The sequence below is a fragment of the Diabrotica undecimpunctata genome, chromosome 2, assembly GCF_040954645.1.
Source record: "Diabrotica undecimpunctata isolate CICGRU chromosome 2, icDiaUnde3, whole genome shotgun sequence".
NCBI classification, from domain to species: Eukaryota; Metazoa; Arthropoda; class Insecta; order Coleoptera; family Chrysomelidae; genus Diabrotica; species Diabrotica undecimpunctata.
This window is the reverse complement of record NC_092804.1, coordinates 149,518,408-149,540,465: the sequence shown is the minus strand read 5'-3', so window position 1 is coordinate 149,540,465 and position 22,058 is coordinate 149,518,408. Positions and strand designations below refer to the sequence as shown.

Genomic DNA, 22,058 nt, shown 5'->3' with positions numbered 1-22,058 from the left:
TTAATGAATAGTAGGAAATATTTAGTTATGTACACTTTTTTTTTTAAATAAAACTGTTACTATTTTACGATTTTTTTATTTATTTGTATGCATATTTTGTAAAATATTTGCATATTTTCGGGTAAACACGTGCATATTTATGCGCATATTTTCTACATTTTTATTTGCATATTTGCCGAAGTCTAATAATAACCAAGCACCATGCATTCATACCGGGTGGAGATCTGCAATATCAATATAACTCAGCAGATTTGATTCACATTCAAAATCTCGTGCTGGTTAACTATTATATTAACACTTTAACTCCCAGGCCATAATTTGAAAAACTTTATGCCAACCCATTATACTTTTTTGATATAAGGACTTGAAGATTAATGTTAAGAACATTATTTGCTGTATTTACTCAAAAAATAGCGGGGGTAACAAACCATCGTCCACAGGCATTCTAGAGAACCCGTATGCCACGCCTATTAATACAAATAGTCTATATCTGCGGTTATAAGAGGTACACACCGAAATGAACAAGGATAAGTTTTGTGCCCATCTGTGGGACACATGGGTTGAACGGAAATCTTACTGTGCCCACGGGTGGTGCACATGGGAGCTAAAGTGTTAAAATAAATTAAATTACTACGCACTATGCACATAATTCCAAAAAACACCAAATTAAGATTATTAAATATGTACTGCGTAAAGAATAATAGAATCACTCATGAAATGGGAAAATGAGCACACCAAATATGGCAATGGTATTTTTCGAAAACACAAAAGTTGAACAGCGCTTTTGCCAAACATATCTTTTACCTTTAGTCTTGTTGATGCATGCAAATATTCAATAGCAATTAATATTCAAAACAAAGATATAATGATCAATTTTACAACAGTAAACTTATGTTATGGTCGTACGTAAAAAAAATATATTAAAAAATATAGCTAACAGCTTCCTAAATAATAATGGAGAGCAGAATTCTAAATAAATTTCGCCATTCCTTGAAAATCAGGCAACGCTGTAACGCTCAAATTATGACACTTCTTTTTGGAGAAGCTATGTAACTTGTTGATATAACACAAAAAAAACTATTTGGAAGTGGAACTTGACTCTCAAAATTTAAGTTTACTAGATATCAGCATATAGATCTTTTATGTTGTTTGACGCATTGATGAACACATTTTAGTCTCTTGTGTGAAGCATTTTTTGTTAATTTTTGAGCGCTATTTTTGCACTTTTAAGTTACTAAATGCGCTGTTTGTTTGCTTTTCTTTGGTGACTATTTCTGAACCACCAAGCATGGAAGCATTCCAGTGTCCCTTGTAATTTTCTTCATTGTTGATATATTTGACATTATATCCCAATGAACATTCGCCTTTTATCACTTAAAGTAGCTTTACATCTAGCACTAGGCCATGCGAGTCTCATGCTATGTAATTCCGTCTTGCATAGCATATCTGTTTAAGCAGTTTTGAGACACCACTCACTATTGCCAATAGAAGAAATATATCGAAACATTAACTTTAGATATTTCACTTAGAAATTTTAATCCAGCATTAAATATCTATATTAAAATATAAAACACAAATTATTACATCCAATAATTAACATTTAAACTTACACAATAAGGTTAAATTTTATTTTTAAATTTTGTTATATTTGCAACATGAATTTTGACGATAAACTGCATCAAAATAGCATCAAAGAAGATAGACGCTTAAGCGTCTATATTCTTTGATAGCATGCAAATATGTAGAGCATAGGTTCTAATTTCTCGTCTAGCGCAGGTTCTTGCCATACCTGTATTAGTAGTTTGTGAAGGAGGGTTACAAATGTTTGACCGCCACATTTAAATATTTCTGCGGCTAGGTTGTCTGCTCCGGGTGACTTGTTTCTGGCTAGAGACTGAATTGCTTTGTTTATTTCTTCCAAAGTTAGTAGTTCAGTATCCTCCTGTTCTATTTCTATATCATATCTACCTTCAGCTCTACTTTCTTCATTAAGTAGCTTACTAAAATGTTCCTGCCATCTTTCTAGTACTTCCACTTTCTCGTTTAAGAGAATTCCGTTAAGGGCCTTGACTTGGTTCGCTTGTGGCTTGAAAACTTTTCTTTTTGTGTTAACCTGTTTGTAAAATTTTCTGTATTCGTGTTCTCTATTAAGGTTTTCCATTTCTTCGAACTCTTTATTGATTTATTGCCGCTTTTTCTGTTTGTGTTTTTGTTTTTCCTCTCGCCTCTTTACTCGATATTCTTCAACATTGTTCCTAGTCCTTCTGTTGATCATTTTCAGATACGCGTCGTTTTTCTCTTTCGTTACTCGTTGGCATTCCTCATCAAACCAGTTGTTTCGCTGTCCCTTGGGTACTTCACCCAGCACTTCCTCTGCGGTCTCTTTGAGCGTGCTTTTCATAAACTCCCAATTTGTGTTAAGCTCAGTGGGATATACCTACCTCACTTCTGGGATGTTCTGATATTTTACGATCTAAGCATATTTGGAAGTTTCTTTCGACTTCAGTACACTTTAATTTATCAACATTATATTTGATTATTTTTGGTTTAGTTTTATCGTTCCTGGCGTTTGATATACGTGCTCTGATACGTCCAGCTATGAGATAGTGATCGGAGTCAATATTTGCACCTCTATACATTCCATACTTAAATATAATTTGTAACGCAAAAACTAGCAGGTATTCATATCTCGAAACTAAAGTAAGAAAAATCGTTTCAAACGTACAAGTCAAATGTACTTTCCCACTAAATTATGTTGGCTGTCATTTGATAACATTTTTAAATCCCTTTAACTGTATTTTTAAATTTATTTAAAATAGCAAATAAACATATATTTATATTTTTATTTATTTTTGAAACACTGTAATAAACATATACAATTATACTTTTAAAGCGTTGTCATAAACATTGCTCGATATTTATAAAAATATAATCAAACCTGTAAGTGTGTAACTTTTTCAACTTTTTTTTGTTACAAATGTTAAAATACCTTCTACTGTATGAGTAAAATCATGTCTTTTTAAATTCCTCAAAATACCACTCCACTTTCCCCACCTCTCTGTTTATGTTTTTTTCGTATGACGTTCATGACAGGTGTTAAGGTTATGATGTATATATATTTGGATTAAGGTGAATTGATGGATGGAATTTATCGAAATTACCGTTGCACGAAGTTATTATAACAGTAATTACACTACATAGTGATACACAGTTTAGATATATTAATAATGATAATCATATAAATGGTTACCTTATAGACATTAATTGATATCAACTGTGGTGGAAGACGGAAGATAATTATCCAGTAAACATGATTTAGTATTTATTTCCCTTGGCGCTTTTATTTAAATTGTTTTTATGATATTATGACATTAACATGTCCTATTTTGAGGAATATGCAAAAGTGATCAAGGATTCTGTAGGTAAGTGATTCTTAACTTGTTTTTTTTAAGTATTATATCAAAGAGTACCTACATGTTTATTTATTAACAATAAATGTTCTATTATAAATTGTCCATTGTCCTGATCATCTGTCTTCTAACAATAGAGAGTTGAACCATAAGGGCCTATTTTTATTAATGTGCTTAGCCACCGATTTTGTGGCTCAAAATTAAAAAAAAATATATTTTTTAAACATAATGAATATACTTACATAGCATGTCATATAAAAAGAAGGTAAAACCATTAATAAAACATGCTAATAATATTAACACCTACCTTATAATTTAAACCACCTAAAATAAAAACAAAAAGTTTAAAACAGCAATAAAATACCACAGAATTAAAAGGTAATAAAATACAAACATATATTACTCTACCAATATAAATAGACCCTTGAATATTTTAAAATGAGGATGACAAATAAACAAAGTAAATAATTCTAATTCTGCTAAGCCATTCACCAAATGAGTGACTCTCTACTAATCTCAATCAAAAAGTACAGACTGATAACAATTGAATGCATTATTAAAAAAACATTAGACCAGATTAGAAGACCATTGTCATGATCTCTTTTGGTGTAAGTGGGAGGAATTTATTGAGGAAAAAATTCAAGTTATAATTTTATTATATTCATCAATACAAGCTATGTTAGATTTAAAGGCTAGGTACCTCAAACATTTTTCGTTGTACTTGTTTAATTTTTGTGGATGTAACATGCATAGCATGGATTTCAGATTGATGAGGCATATTTCACTATTTTACAAGGGAACAATATAAAAGTTGGACTGTATAAATATGGTTAAAATTTCCTGTAGGTAAATCTCTTAAATAAAACTCAACAATCTCAGAGCTATGAAAACTGAGACTGACGATATTGTCAATATACTTGAGATACATTCCTGGGATGACTTTTTTGGAGATAGTTCATTTCATTACATGAAATCAACTTTAACTTCCTCAGAAAAATCAAAGCATGTGATTTGTCTTTCAAAAGACACCCAGTCATGAAATTCTCTCGTTACTAATGCTCTTATAAATCATGAGGAAAAACCAAGAAAAAAACACATCCTGTAGTTTTGTTTACATAAATTTTATAGTCATCTATACAAAATATATTTTAATGACTTGAATAACTGACAAATGAAATTATGCAAAAAATATTGTTTTGTATTTTTATTCCCATTAAGTCCATAAAAAGAATTATGTATGTGAATTGTTGTTAAATTCTTGATTTACTGAAATAACACAAAACAGGTATTATAGATCTATCAGATTTCATAAGAATTATGAAATTTTGAAAAACTTGATTTAAGTAATAATACTAGAAGTATTTATTAAGTTAGAAGTACTAATTTATCTTCAATTATAGAAACTCTTTGTTGGGTTTTGCAGTCCCAGCAACAATATCAATTACACAATCACTTTCATTATTTGTCTTATAGATCTTATAGATATCTTGAAGTAAAATTTATGTCATGCAATCCTAAGGTACTGGATATTCAAGGATACAAAAGTATTTGATATTATATTTTACATAGCATGCTAATAGTTTGTAGAGAAGAATTTTTGCCACATATTAATAATTCAGATTGTCTGTCAAATAAATGGGAGACCTTAACAGGTAAAGCGCCACAGCGGACACAGGTGTTTGATTTGAAATTAACCTTCTGGGTCACGGCGGACACTAGTGTCCTCTTTACTTTAAATTTTTCATCATTCTTACCTGGCCGCGAGGACACGATTTCATGCGATTTCTGATCGGATAAATCAATGGAGCCTTTACCTGAATTATTGTAATCAATTAGCGTTTTTGGTTTTTGAATATTATTTCTCCAACGTTCAAGTTGGACCATTTCAGCATTGTGGCAGGTGGATAAAACCAAAACATCTTTTTTGTCATGCCACTTAAGAACACACATTCCTCTTTCATTTTCTCTGGCAATTCTGGGGATTCGATTTGAATGCGGATTAAATGTTAACATTTTATTTAATATTGCTTTGGTCCAGGGGAACATTTTGGTGAAAAATCGTTGGCACTTAATCTGTTAAGGTGGCATACATTTCTTTTAGAATGAAAGGTAAGATGAAACTAAATTTAAAAACCTACATAGAAATGTAAATGTTGTCTTGGTGGGATCCAAATTAATATTAAAGAAAAATATCTGAATGGCACTGCAAAATTCCAAAGGACGAATATTGCTTAATAATTTATTGGTTATTTCAACATAGCACTGAAGATATGCCAAATTATACAATAGGGGAACTATCTTTAATGAATCAACGTAAATTATGGTCCTTTGCACTGACTGAAAACTCTTCGTAACATTCGCTGTCTGAACATCGTCGAAAACTTACATACTTTAGATGAAGCTTTAAATTTGAGAAGAGCATTGGAAGGTCAAGAATTCATGTTTTTGGTTGACAGTATTCTATGAAATAATACTCCATGTTAATATTCTTCAACAATCACCAACTAAAATCGGGAAATTAAGATAGTGTTCAAATGTAACATACTCTAAGATATTAAAAAAAAAAGAGGAATTAACTACATTATACGGGGAATCACGGCTAAAGTGTTCGACCCTGGATTGAAATTAACCCGTTACCATAAATTTACTATGTTCTTTTAACCAAGAATGTTTGTGGAAGCTATAAAATGGTTGCAAATTATTAGGACAATTCCAATGACTATAGCAGAATCAGAACATTATTTTTCGACCTTTCAGTACATAAAAATCTTTTAAAAAACAGCATGAGAAATGAGCGACTAAAGGCTCTAATAGTTATGTTGTCAATAGAAAAAACAGAAACTTGATACATTCGTACTTATTTATACTTCCGTGGCTTCACTCACCATATTCTGTTTGCCATTTACCATATCCCAATCGCCATTTCGTCTTGTCACATATATCTTCAGAAATATTATTTTCTCTCGTCCTTCTTCTCTTCTCTCGTCTCTCGGTATTCTTGTCTCGTCAATCCTTCTCATTATCATTGTGTCTCCTTAATATTCATTTGTTCTCTAGTTCGTTAATTTCCCACTTTGTCCATTAGTGTTAATCTGCAGTTTCTTCTCCAAAACACCATTTCCAATACATTTATTCGGTTTTCCATTCTTTTATTTGTCACCCACATTTCTGAGCCATAAAGTGAACAGCTTTCCATTATTGTTTTAAAGATGTGATGTTTAGTTTTGCTTGTAATATCATTGCTCTTAACCATGCGTTCCATATGTATGGAATAAATTCAGTTTTGGCGTTATTATGTACTATCTGAAAAAAACCTAAAACAGGTCGATTTTTATTTTTAAATTGACAATTTACAGTTTGAAAATATTATCCCCTTCCAGCACCCCCTTTGAATTATAAGCACCACCTCGAAAATTTTAAATAACAAAGGGGGTCGTGTGGCACCTTGTTAGAAAGCAACTTTAGTCCTCTGTTCAGAAATATAAAGTTTTTTAAGTTTGGTGCAATCATAACTGAGAAAATTGATTTTGAAGATGTAAAATTTTGATAATGTCTCTTTAACAAAAGTTTAGGTTGAATATAGATAATAATGTCACATAATATTTAGAATGTATTTTTTAATGTAATTTTCAATTAAATTAAATGTTCAAAATGACCAATGACCACCATTCACTTCTTGACAATAGCCGAGGCGATTTTGGAATTCTCGCACAACATTTTGTACGACCTCGGGGTTATTTTGTTGATTTCTTCCGTTATCCTAACTTTTAAATCAGCAATACTGTTTGGTCTATTCAAATATACTTACTACTACTACTAAGGATTTCCACAGTTTCCACTGTCTTCCTTCACTCAACCGTTTTCTCCAATTTTCCCTGTCATTCCAATCTCCATCTCGCAGGGTTCTTTTCTCCATAGCCTCGTCGATTTCATCTCTGAATGACCTTCGGGGTCTTCCTCTCTTTCTTCTTCCAATCGGGCTCCATTCTGTGATTTTGTTTATCCAGCGTCCTCTGTCCGCTCTTCTGACGTGGCCGTACCAGGATAGTCTCTTCTCCTCTATATAGTCGATTATGTCTGATTGCACTCCCATTCTCCGCTTAATCTCTGCGTTTTCAATTCTGTCTCTTTTTGTAAGTCTACAGCTTCTCCTCAGGAACTCCATTTCTACTGCTCTTATTCTACCTCTATTTCTCTTGTTTATTGTCCAGTTTTCGGACCCATATGTCAGGATACTCAAATATACTTTAGATTTTAAATATCCCCATAAGAAGTAATCGGGAGGAGTCAAATCGGGGATCTAGCCGGCCATGAGATCGTTCCACGTCTTCCAATCCATCTATTGGGAAAAACCTCGTTTAAATAATTTCTAACTATACGTGCAAAATGCGGAAGAGCTCTGTCTTGTTGGTAGTAAATAGATCGATCTATCTTATTTGGATGATTGACATCAGGAAACAATCTTCGTAATGTAGGCACTAAAAAGTTAATAAAAAAATCTGGATAAACCTCACCATTAACTGTGCACTCAAAAAAATAAGGACCAATACTTTTATTGTTAATGATACCAGCCCGAATGTTAATTTTCTTAAGATATTGCGTGAGTCTCACTTACTAAGTGAGAATTTTCGTCGCTTCATTAGAAAAAACTATTTTGTTTATGAACTACAAAAAATGCGTTTATTCTGTCCATCATTATTTTACAGAACTCTTGTCTTCTATCGGGATAATCTTCATTTAACTCCAGAACCAACTGAACTTTGTACGGGTAGTATTTTTCTTTATGCAAAACTCTCAAAATAGATGATTTACTTACATCATTGACAGCGGCCAGTTTTCTCTAGTTTTCTTATGTGGATTTTCCTCAATCTCTAGAAGTACATCTAACTCTTTTTCATCAGTAAATTTAACATTTCTACCTGGTTTTCCAATATTTTTTACATGTCCAGTATAACGAAACTTCTTTTCAATTTTTCTTACTGTAGACTGCGAAACTTGTTGACCAGGGTATTTATTATTAAACATTTCACAAACCTCCTCTTGAGTTCTTGTTTTATTACCAAAACCAATCAAAATTAAAATGTTTATTCTTTGAGTCTCGGACAAATGAGCCATAAAATAATTTAATACGCGCACAAATATTATACTGACGTCTTTTAGTAACTTTAAATACCTAAGTGACAGCAGCCTACTAGATACATATCAATTGTTTATTTGGCTTTTTGACTAATGTTATTATCTTCAAAGTTTTTTCCCTAATGTTTAGCAGAACAGATACGAAAATACCTGATTATTTCTAAAGTATATTTTAATAGACCAGGCAATATTGCTGATTTAAAAGTTACTATAACGGAAAAAATTAAAAAAATAACCCCCGAGGTCATACGAAATGTTGTACGAGTATTCCAAAATCGCCTCGGTTATTGTCAAGAAGTGAATAATGGTACTCAAGTTGAACATTTAATTTAATTCTAAAAATCAATTTTCTCCGTTATGATTGCACTCAACTCAAAAAACTTTATATTACTGAACAGACGACTAAAATCCCTTTCTAACAAGGTGCCACACGATCCCCTTTGTCATTTAAAATTTTCGAGGTGGTACTTATAATTCAAAGGGGGTGCTGAAAGGGGATAATATTTTCATACCGTAAATTGTCAATTTAAGAATAAAAATCGACCTGTTTCAGGTTTTTTTCAGAAGGTACATAATAACGCTAAAAATGAATTTATTCCATACATATGGACCGCATGGTATAATCGAGTGTAATTTTTGTGTTATTGTCTTTCTTTATTTATTTTTTATTATATCCATTTCATCTGATCCTGTATTGGTTAAAGTTACTCCCAAATATTTATGTATATTTATTTGTTTGTTTTATTGAGTTGTTATTTACTTGCAGGTCTTCTGAGGTGTTTCCAATAACCATATATTGCATTTTATCATAATTAATCTCCAAACTCCAGCCTCAAAATTCTTTTTTTAGCTTTTTTATCATGTAGACAATATCGTCATTGTCGTCTGCTAAAATTATTTGGTCAACCGGCAAATTGCGATTGGTGATAGGCAGCATCCTTGTCGAAGTTCTTTATCGACTTTAAACGGTTCTGAGTAGTTTTGTCTGACTTTTATGCTATTGTCTTCGTAAAGTGATTGTACGACATTTATGTATCTAGGTATTATCTACTCCGTGACTTTTCATTGCTTTCCACTTTTGATTGGAACACTATCATAAGCGTTTCGGAGGTCCACTAATACAATGTTAAATGTTGGAAGCTATTTTATAGAAAATATATTATCAGTACATGAGCGTCCGGGACCAAAACCATTCCGGTCTTCTTAAGTTCGCAGCTGTGCCCCCATTCTTTCTTTAATGATTTTCCCATACAACCTACCCACAGAAGGTGTGACGCAAATGCCACTATTATTATTGGAGACTTTTTTATTTCCATTTTTATGTATGGAGCTTAAGTAACCCATTTTTCATTTCTTCGGTATTTTTCCATCAAATAAACTTCTAAGCATCTTTTTCCGTCGGCTTAAAACTATATCATGAAAGATAGTTGGGGGGAAGTGGGAAAGGAGTACAAACGGAGCTATTTAACTTATGAATCCACGCTTTAAAACTTAAAAAGGTATGAAAATTTCAATATTTAAAGTATTTTTTTATTACATGTAAATAAAATTTTAAAACTTATTGATTGAAAATGGGTCTCAATTACCTGATCCTTTGGAGAAATTAAATTTTCGTCCGACTTCTATCCTTTGATTTGCAAGAGTGTTATTCCACCAGAGTACTTTCCTGTTGAAATTCCTCACTATCTTTTAAGTCAATTGCCTCCTTTCGTTATGAAGTTACGAAAGTTGGTTTGTTTCGTACGTTTAGTATGTCTAAATTATGTTCCATAACAAACTTTAGTAATGACTCACCAGTTTCATTGGGGTTTGTACTGTCCCAGACCAGATGGTACGCATTCGCATCACAGCCAATGATTAATTGTAGTCCATGTTTTCTACAATCTCTCAGTAGCTGTTCGAACTCTTTTGATGGTGGTTTTCATCAAAACAGAAGTATTTTAATATGTCGTTTAACTATTGTGCAGGTCCTTGGGACTCCTCCAATGCCCGATAGACCTCATATTTTGCTTTTGTAAGCACAGAGCTCTTGTATCGAGGCTACATGGAACTTTCCCATGGCAACAGTAAGTTCTGCCTATGGGTCTATATTCGTTGATCCTTTATTCGTTGTCACGTTTTCGCCGCTGAGTTGGTTTCCGTTTGTTTCCGTCCGGTATCTAAGACTTTTTATTCGGATAGTTAGCTTATATTTTTGGTTTCGAGATGCCGGGTAGCTTACCCAATGAACTAAACCTCCTCCTTTCTCAACTGAACTTGGAACCAGCTACGACGAAGTTAAACTTGATACATAATAAGATAAATATTTCGATATAATTCAAGTTAATGAAAATCACTTAAAGATCGCATAAAATTTTTAAGTCTGCTGTACGAAAACAATTTTGCATTACTTTTTGCTCATCTAAACTCGAATCATCACTGCTTACGATAAAAGTAAAATTAAATAACCTTTAGATTAGACTCAGGTGTTATAATATTGATTTATCTACATTGCCATTCTTCAAATAAATACATTTTATTTCATTTTGAATTAAAGTGTGAGTGCTTACAGGCTTTAAAGTGTCACTTAAAATGTTATTCATTATAATTTTCCAACTATAATTACCTACACACTTATAATCTAATAAACAAAATCATTAGCAGAAACATGTTTACTCACATGACATTTATGCAGTTAAACATTATGTATCTACTTAATTCATATTAATTTAGGTTTGATAACTTAGTTATTCATAAAGAGTAAGTTATAAAATTAACAGAATTGACTTTTCTTTTTCTAATCTTATTTTTTGTTAGGTTTCAGTTGCCAATGATTTGGCTAATATTTAGGCTTCTCTATTCTTTATTACATATCTTTCTATGTATTAACTTAATTTACATTGTAGTGTCAATATACATCTGTTACCGTCGTCGTTTATGTCAAATGAGCCTACTAGATCTATAAATATTGTGTCAAACGCGATAGTGACGGTCGATGTGGTAGTTAGAGGTTGTTTAGTCATGATTGAGAGCTTATGTCTTTGGCAATTGTCGCATCTCTACATATATTCCCCAACATCTTTCTGTAACCCTTTCCAAAAATAATATTTCGTCATGTTTTTGTATAAGTATTATATTTTATTACTACATGCCCTTCTGTCGGTAGCATATGGAAATCATTAATTATAATACTTTTTAAGTTTTAATCTGCTATGTTGTTTGTGTTGTATTATCCATATTTTTACATCTTTTTTTTACATTTTAGTATCCTTACGTATTTTTTCAATAGTTCGTCAAGTTTTATTACTTTTCACAATTATTAGTTCCTTTATATTCTTCTGTGTGCACACTGGTATCAAGTCTCTCAGCGACGCTCGCAGTGCAGACCCTGATCGAGGTTCTTGATATGTGGAGTTCCTCAAAGACGCTCGTAATGTAAAAGTTAATCGAGAATTCCGAATCAAATAAATATCTTCCACTTTTTCCATGATAAAATATATTATTCTGTGAATGTACTTTAGCAGAATTTATCTTCATTTCTTTGTATTCGTCATTATCTATTAGTTTCACTTCTACCGCGCTCTACGGGAATTTCAACAGTTCGACAACATCCTCTTTCTACCTGCTTCTTACTCTGGGTTTTTGCCGACACCAATATACTTCTTTCTGTTTCTTGATTTAGCTGTTTGAGCTCTTATGATGTGACTTATATTCGTGATAAGGCATCTGCTGTAACCTTTTCAACTCTTTTCACGTATCTAATTGTAAAGTTGAATTCCTTTAACTTCAATCTGAATTTGGTTAATCTGCTTGAAGGGTTTCTCATACTAAATATATACAACAATGGTCGGTAATCTTCATCTGCAGCAGATAATGCCTTCATTTGGAAAAACTCCATACTTTTGCTAACAATTCCTTTTCTATCATAGAATAATTTCCGATAATGATTTCCGCTTTGTTGTTATTGTTCGACAGTCACTCCTAAGGCAACGCCTGGCAATGCATCAGTTCTTAAAATAATCTTGTTTTTCTCAGATAAATCTGGAAATTCTATCATAGGGGGTTGTTAACAAGGTTTGTTAACAATGATTTGAGGATATCAAATGCTTTTTGGCATTCTGTTGTCCACTCGAATGTTACCATTTTTCTCAAAATACTACATGTAAACTGTATATACATATACATGCTTTTAAACTGTGATATACAGCCAACCACTGGGAATTTTTTCTTTATAAGTTGATTAAGTCGCTTTTTATTGTACTCCTAGGGTATTAATTCTTTATTTTAAACTATGTGATTTACTTTGTTTTAGTTTAAAAGTCCGTAATTTTCTATCAAAGCATAAAGAATAAGCTTAATCAAAGAATAAAACCTAGACAATTGATTCAGACACTGTATTATTTTTTGCACACTCCCTCGTATTGGGAAAATTCACTCATCCCAGATACCTACGGTATCAAAAGAATTGAGCTCCGGTGGGACTCTTTCCATGTTATCGAGCCCTAGGTGACTTGGTATGCTGGAGTATCTCCCAAAAATTTTCGTATACATCTGGACGTCGGAAGGAGTACAGATTTCTGCATGGTCTTATAGAGATGTTCATTCTGACCGAGCTTTTTTATGTTTTTTTAGGAGGTTCTTCGGAATGACTATAGTAGTAAAAAGAATAATAGATATTGTCTAAGTACTTTCCATTCTCCATTGTCTCCATGTTCTCCATTGAATTTCCAAATCTCTGTACTTGCCGATCATTCCGTTTTATTTAACACGCGGATTGTTGTTGTGTTGCAGGTATGGCCACATCGATTAGTGTTGTTTGTCCCGTTAGTTTATTAACTTGTACGAGGTCCCGTCTATTATGCGCCACTGGTTGGTCTGCGCGGTCCCAGTATAGCTTGTAGTTGTCATTCTGAAGCATACTCTCAGGAACGTATTGATAATATGGGAGATGGTTTGTTTGGAGAAGTTCCAGTTTTAAAGTTATCTCTTAATGAAGGATCTTCCGTACTGAGTCATGCCGTTCCTTATAATATTTTCCTCCATCTCAAAATAAGTTCTTAAATTAGCAATGTGCTTTTCTAATTGCTCACTTATATCCATAAGTCCTCGTCCTCCTTAATATCGCGGTAATGTCGTTCTTTCTACTGCACTTCGAGGATGGTATTGTCCCAGTATAGCTTATAGTTATTGTTTTCAAGCATTCTGTCAGAGACGTATTGATAATAAGAGAGATGGTCGGTTTGGAGAAGTCTCAGTTTGTTGGCTAATTCCTGGTGAATAATCTTTCCTACTGAGTCACGGCGTTCTTTATACTCAGTGGCAACAAATACCTATCAGCCACCGGTAAGATGTTGGATGGTTTCTTGGGCTTAGCATCCATATCGGCATTTGTCATTTTGGACTTGGGGATCTTTAACAATATATTTCAGGTAATTTTTAGTTGTAACTCTTTTAGGTAACCCTTTTAAACACATGCATAAATTAGTAACCGAAATCTGGCAACGGAAGGAAACGCCTGCGGACTGGAAATTGGGTGTAATGAACCCTCTTCACAAAAAGGGAGATATGATGGTGTGTGATAATTATAGAGGCATCACCCTACTTAACGTGGCATATAAAGTATTGTCCAACGTATTGTACAGAAGATTGATCCCCTATGCTGAACAAATAGTTGGGAACTACCTGTGCGGTTTCCGACCCAATAAATCAACAACGGATCAAATCTTCACAGTCAGGCAGATTCTTGAGAAAACGCTTGAGTTCGGAGTCGACACCCACCACATATTTGTGGATTTCAAAGCCGCATACGACTCAGTCAACAGACAAAACTTCTACAGGCTATGGTGGAATTTTAAATGCCGCTTCATCTTGTTCAACTAACGGAACTTACACTCACAGGCGTAGAGAGTGTAGTCAAAATCCAAAATGACTTTTCAAGACCCTTCCAATGTAAAAATGGACTGAGACAGGGAGATGGACTGTCGTATCTCTTATTTAACCTTGCACTAGAAAAAGTAATTCGAGAGTGCCATATTAATACGAATGGCACCATCTTTAATAAATCCGGTCGGATATGCAAATGACATAGATATTATTGCTAGGTCCACAGAATCTCTGATCGAAGCATTTCGATCACTAAGGGCGTCTGCACTGAGAATGGGATTAAAAATAAACGCACAGAAAACCAAGTATATGTATTGTACTAGATCAAGCAACCAGATACCTAGACTATTAATTGATGATCTGGAACTGGAAGGTGTGGACACCTTCGTCTACCTGGGTTCGCTGCTGACCAAAAACAACAATGTCAGCGAAGAAATTAAAAGAAGAATAGTGCTTGCCAATAAGTGCTGTTATGGCTCGAGGAAACAGATGGCCCCAAAACTACCCAGAAAAATTAAAGTTACCATATATAAGGCCAGTGTTAACATACGGGTCAAAAACGTGGTCACTTACACAGAACGCCCAAGAATTGCTTAAACGTTTCGAGAGAAAAATTCTAAGGAAAATATATGGAGGAGTCCAAGCACAGGGTTTGTGGCGTAGGCCACAAACGAAATCTGACGTTCTAAAATGTATTAAATTAGCACGCCTTCGATAGATAGGACATGTAATTAGGCGTGATGAAGATGCAACGATCAGAAAAATTTTCGACCGAAGAGGACCAGTGGGAAGACGAGTCAGAGGAAGACCAAAACTTAGGTATCAAGATAACATAGAGGATGATCTAAAATCCATCGGAGTTAAAGCATGGAGAAGAGTTGCCAGAGACAGGGGCGAATGGAAGATTGTTCTGAAGAAGACTTTGGCTTATTACGATCTGTAATGCCACTGATGATGATGGAATTTTTAGTTGTAATAATCTGATCCTGCAGTTTGCGTTTGAAAATAGGTTCTTTAATTAACAACCTGTTTATCCAGTTGCTCCCCTTTGTCCATAAGTTCTCTTTCCCCTAGATACCGCGGTAAGGTTGTTCTCTCTACTGCGCTGCGTGGATGATGTTTTTGTGACTTTGTGAGTAGTGTTCTTGCTTTCCACTGAAGACTTTCTTTATCCGTTTTTGACCACTTTATAATACCAAATGAGTAGCTAAGCGCGGAACAGGCGTACGTATAATATGCCTTAAACAAATTTTTGCTATTAGATATGACCGATTTAGCTGTCTTACTCTTCGCACAAATTCAGAAGTTAGTTAATTAAATGTATATTATTATGATTATTAATCTGATGTATAAAGGTAGGTTATAAGTTATTGGTAATGAATTTTCTAGTAAATTTGGGCTCTTGATTTAACAAATTTATGCATTCATAGGCTTTATTTTATTATCATCTTCTTTGCGGAATAAACGTCGTTGTGTTGTTTCTTGTTTATTGTTTTCAAATGTTTCGGCATTTTGTAATTAAATAATCATGGATTATAGTTTTTAATTTTTATGTGGATAAGATTGACCAATTTATTTGTCAACACATAAGCTAATATACTGTAGTTATAATTCTATCAATTTATAGTAATTACAGTATACGAAGTAGTATGTAAAATACAATATTAGGTTAAATTTAGAATTAACTTATTCAAATTTTCAAGGTTTGCCGTTTTAAATTAATTTACAACGATAACATAAGAATATTAGATACAAACGTTTTAGGCATAATTTTTATGCTTTATAAGCATTTGTGTATATATACATATCTATAAGTCCTATAACTTCGTTATCACGCATACAAGTATTTATTTTATTCATATTTTTTGTTAAAACTCAGCTGATATTCAAAAGCAGGTGCTAAGTATGTTAATGGGATGGGACTTATTATTAGTTTACGAAATCAGATTAAATAGACCCAAGTTAAAAAAGTATAAGTAAAGGTATAAATTCTGACAAGGTAGTCAGTAGTTTACAGCTGAATTTTAACATTTCAACCATGATGAACTAATTTTGTAACAATATAACTACCCATCAGAAACAGGGTGTAACAAAAATTGTATATGTGGGCTTCTGTGGGAAGCGCCAATTTAACAAGAAAAGAAGTTGATTGATATAGTGGCCAATGTAACAAAAATGGAATAGATGTGCTCACTACACAATATTGTGAGACATGCCGCTTGGCTAGTAGGCTACTCCAGAGAATGACCAATTAAACTTAGGAAGGATTCCGCCAATTTGCATGCCTCTAAAAGACAGTTACCTGGAAATGAATATGAATAACTGATAGAATTTAGGATAAGTGAACAAGAAAAGAGTACTGAAATAAAGAACGAACTAAAAAGAAAATTGTGGGTACCAGGAAAGTACCAGGGTTACTTTCCAAAGTATATTATATTGCTCTAAGGGTTGCTTTAATTAATTTATGAAAATAAGAGGAAAACAATGGTACTAATAAAACAGATATGTACAACCCAAATAGCAATGGATCCTCAAATAGCATATGGACAAAAACAAAATCCATATTGCATAATGCTGCGAAAAACATTAAGAGTGATAGAGAAGAAAGAAGGAAACAATGGATAACAGACTCCACGTGGACTAAAATACAGGAGAGGAAGTGCTTAAAAGCCACAGGACTGAACAGTGAAAGTGATAAAGAGGCCTATAAAGCACTGAACGGTCAAATAAAACGACTCTGCAAAAAGGACAAGAACACACACTTGAACAAAATCTGCATGGAAATAGAAGGGCATAAAACCAAAACTGAGACCAGAGACATGTTTAAAAAAATAAAGCAGATAACGCGTTCCTTTACACCAAACTACCTTGCTATCAAAGATGATAACGGAACTCTACTCACTTCTAAAAAAGATATTTTACACAGATGGAAAGAATACTGTGGACGACTGATGATGGAGGAAAGCACAGACGCCCCATCACAACAAGAAGATGCCAGTTTGGTGACGGAACCTGACGTACTCAAAAGTGAAGTTGAAGCAGCAATTATGAGGCAAAAAAGTCAGAAAGCTGCCGGTCCAGATAACATACCTATTGAAATGATTTGGACCCTAGATGACGTTGGAGTGGATATAATACATCAAATTTGTCAAAGAGTGTGGGAGACAGGTAAATGGCCTGAGGACTGGACACAATCACTATATATTCCCATACATAAAAAGGGAGCGAAAGATTTATGTAGTAACTATCGCACAATTGCTCTAATTGCGCATTGCAGTAAGATACTCTTACACATAATTCTCGAGAGGATAAAGCCCTTTTTACTACCTAACATTGCGGAGGAACAAGCAGGTTTCGTTCCCGGACGTGGTACTAGAGAACAAATTTTAAACGTACGGCAGATTGTAGAAAAATCCAGAGAATTTAACATCACAACATATTTGTGCTTCATAGATTATAGTAAAGCTTTCGATTTGGTCAACTGGAGTAAAATGTGGCAGGTTTTGTCTGAAATGGGAGTCCCCAATCATCTGATACTGCTAATTAAAAGTCTGTACAATAACAATTATGCCAGAGTTAGAATAAATGGGGAACTAACCGATAGTTTCAGGGTCACAAAGGGCGTGAGACAAGGCTGCATACTAAGCCCAATTCTATTTAACATCTATGGTGAATGGATAATGCGGAAAGCTACTGAGGGCTGGAACGGTGGCATCACCATTGGCGGGAAGAAGATTTGCAACTTGAGATATGCAGATGATACTACTATCCTCGCTAGTTCTGAAGCTGAATTGATTCACCTGCTACAACGGATAGAAGACGTAAGCTTAACGATGGGTCTTAAAATAAACAGAGATAAAACGAGAATCATGATAATTGACAGAGCTAACAACAATCAAAATCATCTGGTCATGATAAACAATATCGCTGTTGTAGATAAATTTGTGTACCTGGGCTCATTAATAACCAACAAAGGAGGCTGTACTGAAGAAATAAAGCGGCGGTCAGCAATTGCAAAAAGCGCTATGACAAAATTAACAAAAATTTGGAAAAGCCATGAAATAACTACCGATACAAAAATGAGACTAGTAAGAAGTCTAGTTTTTCCAGTTTTTACTTATGCATCGGAATGCTGGACCCTTACTGAGAAAGACAAAAAGAACATAGATGTATTTGAGATGTACTGCTGGAGACGAATGCTGAGAATACCATGGGTGGCCCGAAGAACAAATGAATCCATACTGGACCAGCTAAACATAAAGAAAAGACTAAGAACACAAATATCAGAACAAATAATAAGCTATTTTGGACATGTCCTTCGAAGAAATGGTCTTGAAAAACTTACCATCCAGGGAAAAGTAGAAGGCAAAAGAAATAGAGGTAGATCTCCCACACGATACACGGACCATATTGTTGCTACCATTGGCGCTCCATTGTCAGAATGTGCTAGAATGGCAGAAGATAGAAAAACGTGGAGGAACATTGGGAAATTTAGTTAATAGCTTCATGATATCACGATACCTGCATCAGGTTAACGACTAAGAAGAAGAAGAAGAAGTACAATCCAAGTTAATCCCTACTTCTTCTTCTTCTTCTTCCTCTTTATAAACAATTCTGCTTGTTCATTGGCGGATTAATACCTCTATGAAAGGTTGTCACTCTATCTTTTGCGCGGTCGTCCGATACTTCTTCCGATTGGTGACTTATCTCTTACTATTTTGACGACACGGGTCTCCTACATTCTGCTTATGTGGTTATTCCATTCTTTTTTTCTATTTTGGGTCCATTCATTTATACAATTTACGTTACATTTTCTTCTAATGTCTTCACTTCTCTTTCGATCTCTCAGCGTTTTTCTGTAATTCTTCTCAGTACTCTCATCTCTGCCGTTTCCAGTAGCCTTTGCGTTGTGGATGTGTCGGATCTTGTCTCCGAGGCATATGTCATTATTGGTCTTACACTGGCTTTATAAATTCTTGACTTCATCTCAGTGTTAATGTGTCTGTTTCGCCATATAGTGTTATTAAGGCACCCTGCCAGTCTATTTGCTTTTTGTACTTAATCTCTCACTTCTTTGTCTAGGTCTCCATAGCTATACAGTGTAATTCCCAGGTATTTTATTTCCATTAGGTACTTGTTCAATACTGATGCCATCAATTTCTATTTTACATCTGGTTGGTTCTTTGCTGACTACTTGTTTTAGTTTTCTGAGATGAAATTGTCATATTAAATTCTTTTGCTCTTATGTTAAATCTGTGGACCTTTGTCTTGGGCTGTCAATATTGCGTCGTCTGCAGAACAGAGTATTTTGATTTCTTTGTTTCCCATTCTCTCCCATTGTATCCTCTTCCTTTGTTAACGGTTGTGATGATTTCATCCATGATCAATTTGAAAGCATGGGGCTCAATGAATTCCATTGTCTTATTCTGCTGCCTATTTCTAATCCCTACTACTTTGTTATAGAAAATATATAATTAACAATAAATTTAACATTACTCTTCACCTATTATGTACAGTTTGTAGAATCATCATCATCAGTGGTGCTACAGCTCTAGTTGAGCCTTGACCTTCCCCAGTCTATTTCGCCAGTCGTTTCTGTTCATCGCCAACCGTTGCCAATAATTTGCCGCGCCGATTTTCCTTGCGTCCTCGTCCACACCGTCCCTCCATCTCAGTCGTGGTCTGCCTCTACTCCTATTTCCCACTGGGACCGATAATAGAGTTCGTCTGGGTGGGTAATTTTCATTTGCTCTTGACACATGTCCAGCCCATCTAAGCCTACCTATTTTTATGAAGGATATTACATCTCTACCATTTACTATTTTTGATACTTCTCGTACAATTCGAAATTATATCGCCTTCTCCAAATACCATTCTCACAGAATGCGCCTATTATTCTTCTTAGTATCTTCCTTTCGAAGACGAGCAGAAGATTTGCGTCTGTTTTGGAGATGGTCCATGTTTCTGACCCATATGTCAGCACTGGTAGGATGAGTGTTCTATATATTATTAGTTTGGTTTTCTGGCTTAAATTTCTGTTTTTTAGCTGCTTGCTTAGTCCAAAATAACATTTGTTTGCTAGCAGTACCCTCCGTTTTACTTCTTCAGATGTGTCATTATCGTTTGTTATGAGAAAACCCAAATATGTAAACTTATTTACTACCTCAAAATTATATTGGTCTATACTGAAGTTTTCTTCGGCGTTTCTAGCTCTATCTCTGTTATTTGGAATAGATGCTAACATTTTGGTTTTTTCCTCGTTTATTTTAAGGCCCATATTTTGTGCGGCTGTCAAGAAGATGGAAGTCATCTCTTTAAGTCCTCGTGTAGTACGTGCGATCAAATCCAGATCGTCAGCGTAAGCCATAATCTGCGTTGATTTATTAAAGTTTGTAGAATACCTGACTAAAAAAACAGTAACCTTATCAACTAATTTGTATACCTTAATACTAAATTGAATAATAAGAAAAGTACAAACCATTTATTTAAAAAAAAGGTAAATTTATTCGCCTACTAGAAAAAGTATTTCTGCACTTCGGCTTAGAATTAAAATATATAAACAAGTTAAGTTGACATTATCGTGACGGAATTAATGTCAAAAGTCTATCAATGTTAAAAAAAATTACTAACTCTCCTGTTATACAGTAAAAGTCTAAATTATGGAATATTATCATTATTTCGAGACCCGTCGAGTTTTGAGGAAAATCCCGAAACAGGTCGATTTTTGTTATAAAATACCCATGTTATAACGTACATGGAGTAGGGATGATGTCACCGGTGTAGGTGTAGTGACGTTATCGTTAATTTTTTTAAATAGAAATCGGTATAATGCGACACCTCATTTAAACGAGAATTTAATTCTCTATTTAATGACATTACATTTTTAACCAAATGTACTTTAAAGTAACCAAATTACGCATAATAATTATTTTAATTAAATGTTCGAAATGCCATCCATCGGTTTCTTGACAATATGCGAATCTACGGATACATTCATCAAGTACATTGCGGATGACTTCTCGAGTAATTAGACTCATTTCATGCCTAATTCTATCTTTCAAGTCCTGTAAGTTTTGTAGTCTATTGACATAAACTTTTGATTTTATGTAACCCCACAGGAAAAGTCTAGAGGTGTTAGATCTCGCGACCTTGCTGGCCACTCTATAAAACCTCGTCTTCCGATCCACCTCCTGGGAAAGCAATGATTTAAAAATTGACGTACTTCACGTGCGTAATGCGAAGGGACTCCATCTTGTTGAAACCAGATATTTTCACTAGGTAAATTTGGTATTTGGATACATTTTAGCAAGGACAGGTATAAGTTGATTTCTCAAAAAAGTGAAATAACGTTCTCCTGTTAGATTTTCTTCAAAGAAAAAAAGGACCAATTATTCTGTCATTAATGATCCCTGCCCATACATTTACTTTCTGAGGATATTGCGTGTGTGACTCAGTCATCCAATGTGGGTTTTCTTGACTCCAATATCTGCAATTTTGACGATTCACGGTACCATGTATAAAAAATGTGGCTTCATCGAAAAAAAGGATTTGATTGATGAAATGTGGATTGCTGATACATAAATCCTGCAAAATTTCAGAAAATTGAAGCCGGCGATCTGGATCGTCGTCGTTGAATTCCTGATGTAGTTG

The 22,058-nt window shown here is 34.1% G+C and overlaps 1 protein-coding gene across 1 annotated transcript in view; it reads left to right on the top strand.

Annotated features, from left to right (window-relative positions):
* Positions 1–3,076: 3,076 nt before the first annotated feature.
* LOC140435041 (DGAT1/2-independent enzyme synthesizing storage lipids) overlaps positions 3,077–22,058 on the top strand; it is an 86,925-nt gene continuing 67,943 nt past the window's right edge. The window contains exon 1 of the mRNA XM_072523723.1: positions 3,077–3,422. Coding sequence (XP_072379824.1) covers positions 3,377–3,422 — 46 coding nt within the window. The 5' untranslated portion in view covers positions 3,077–3,376. The remainder of the gene's footprint in view (positions 3,423–22,058) is intronic.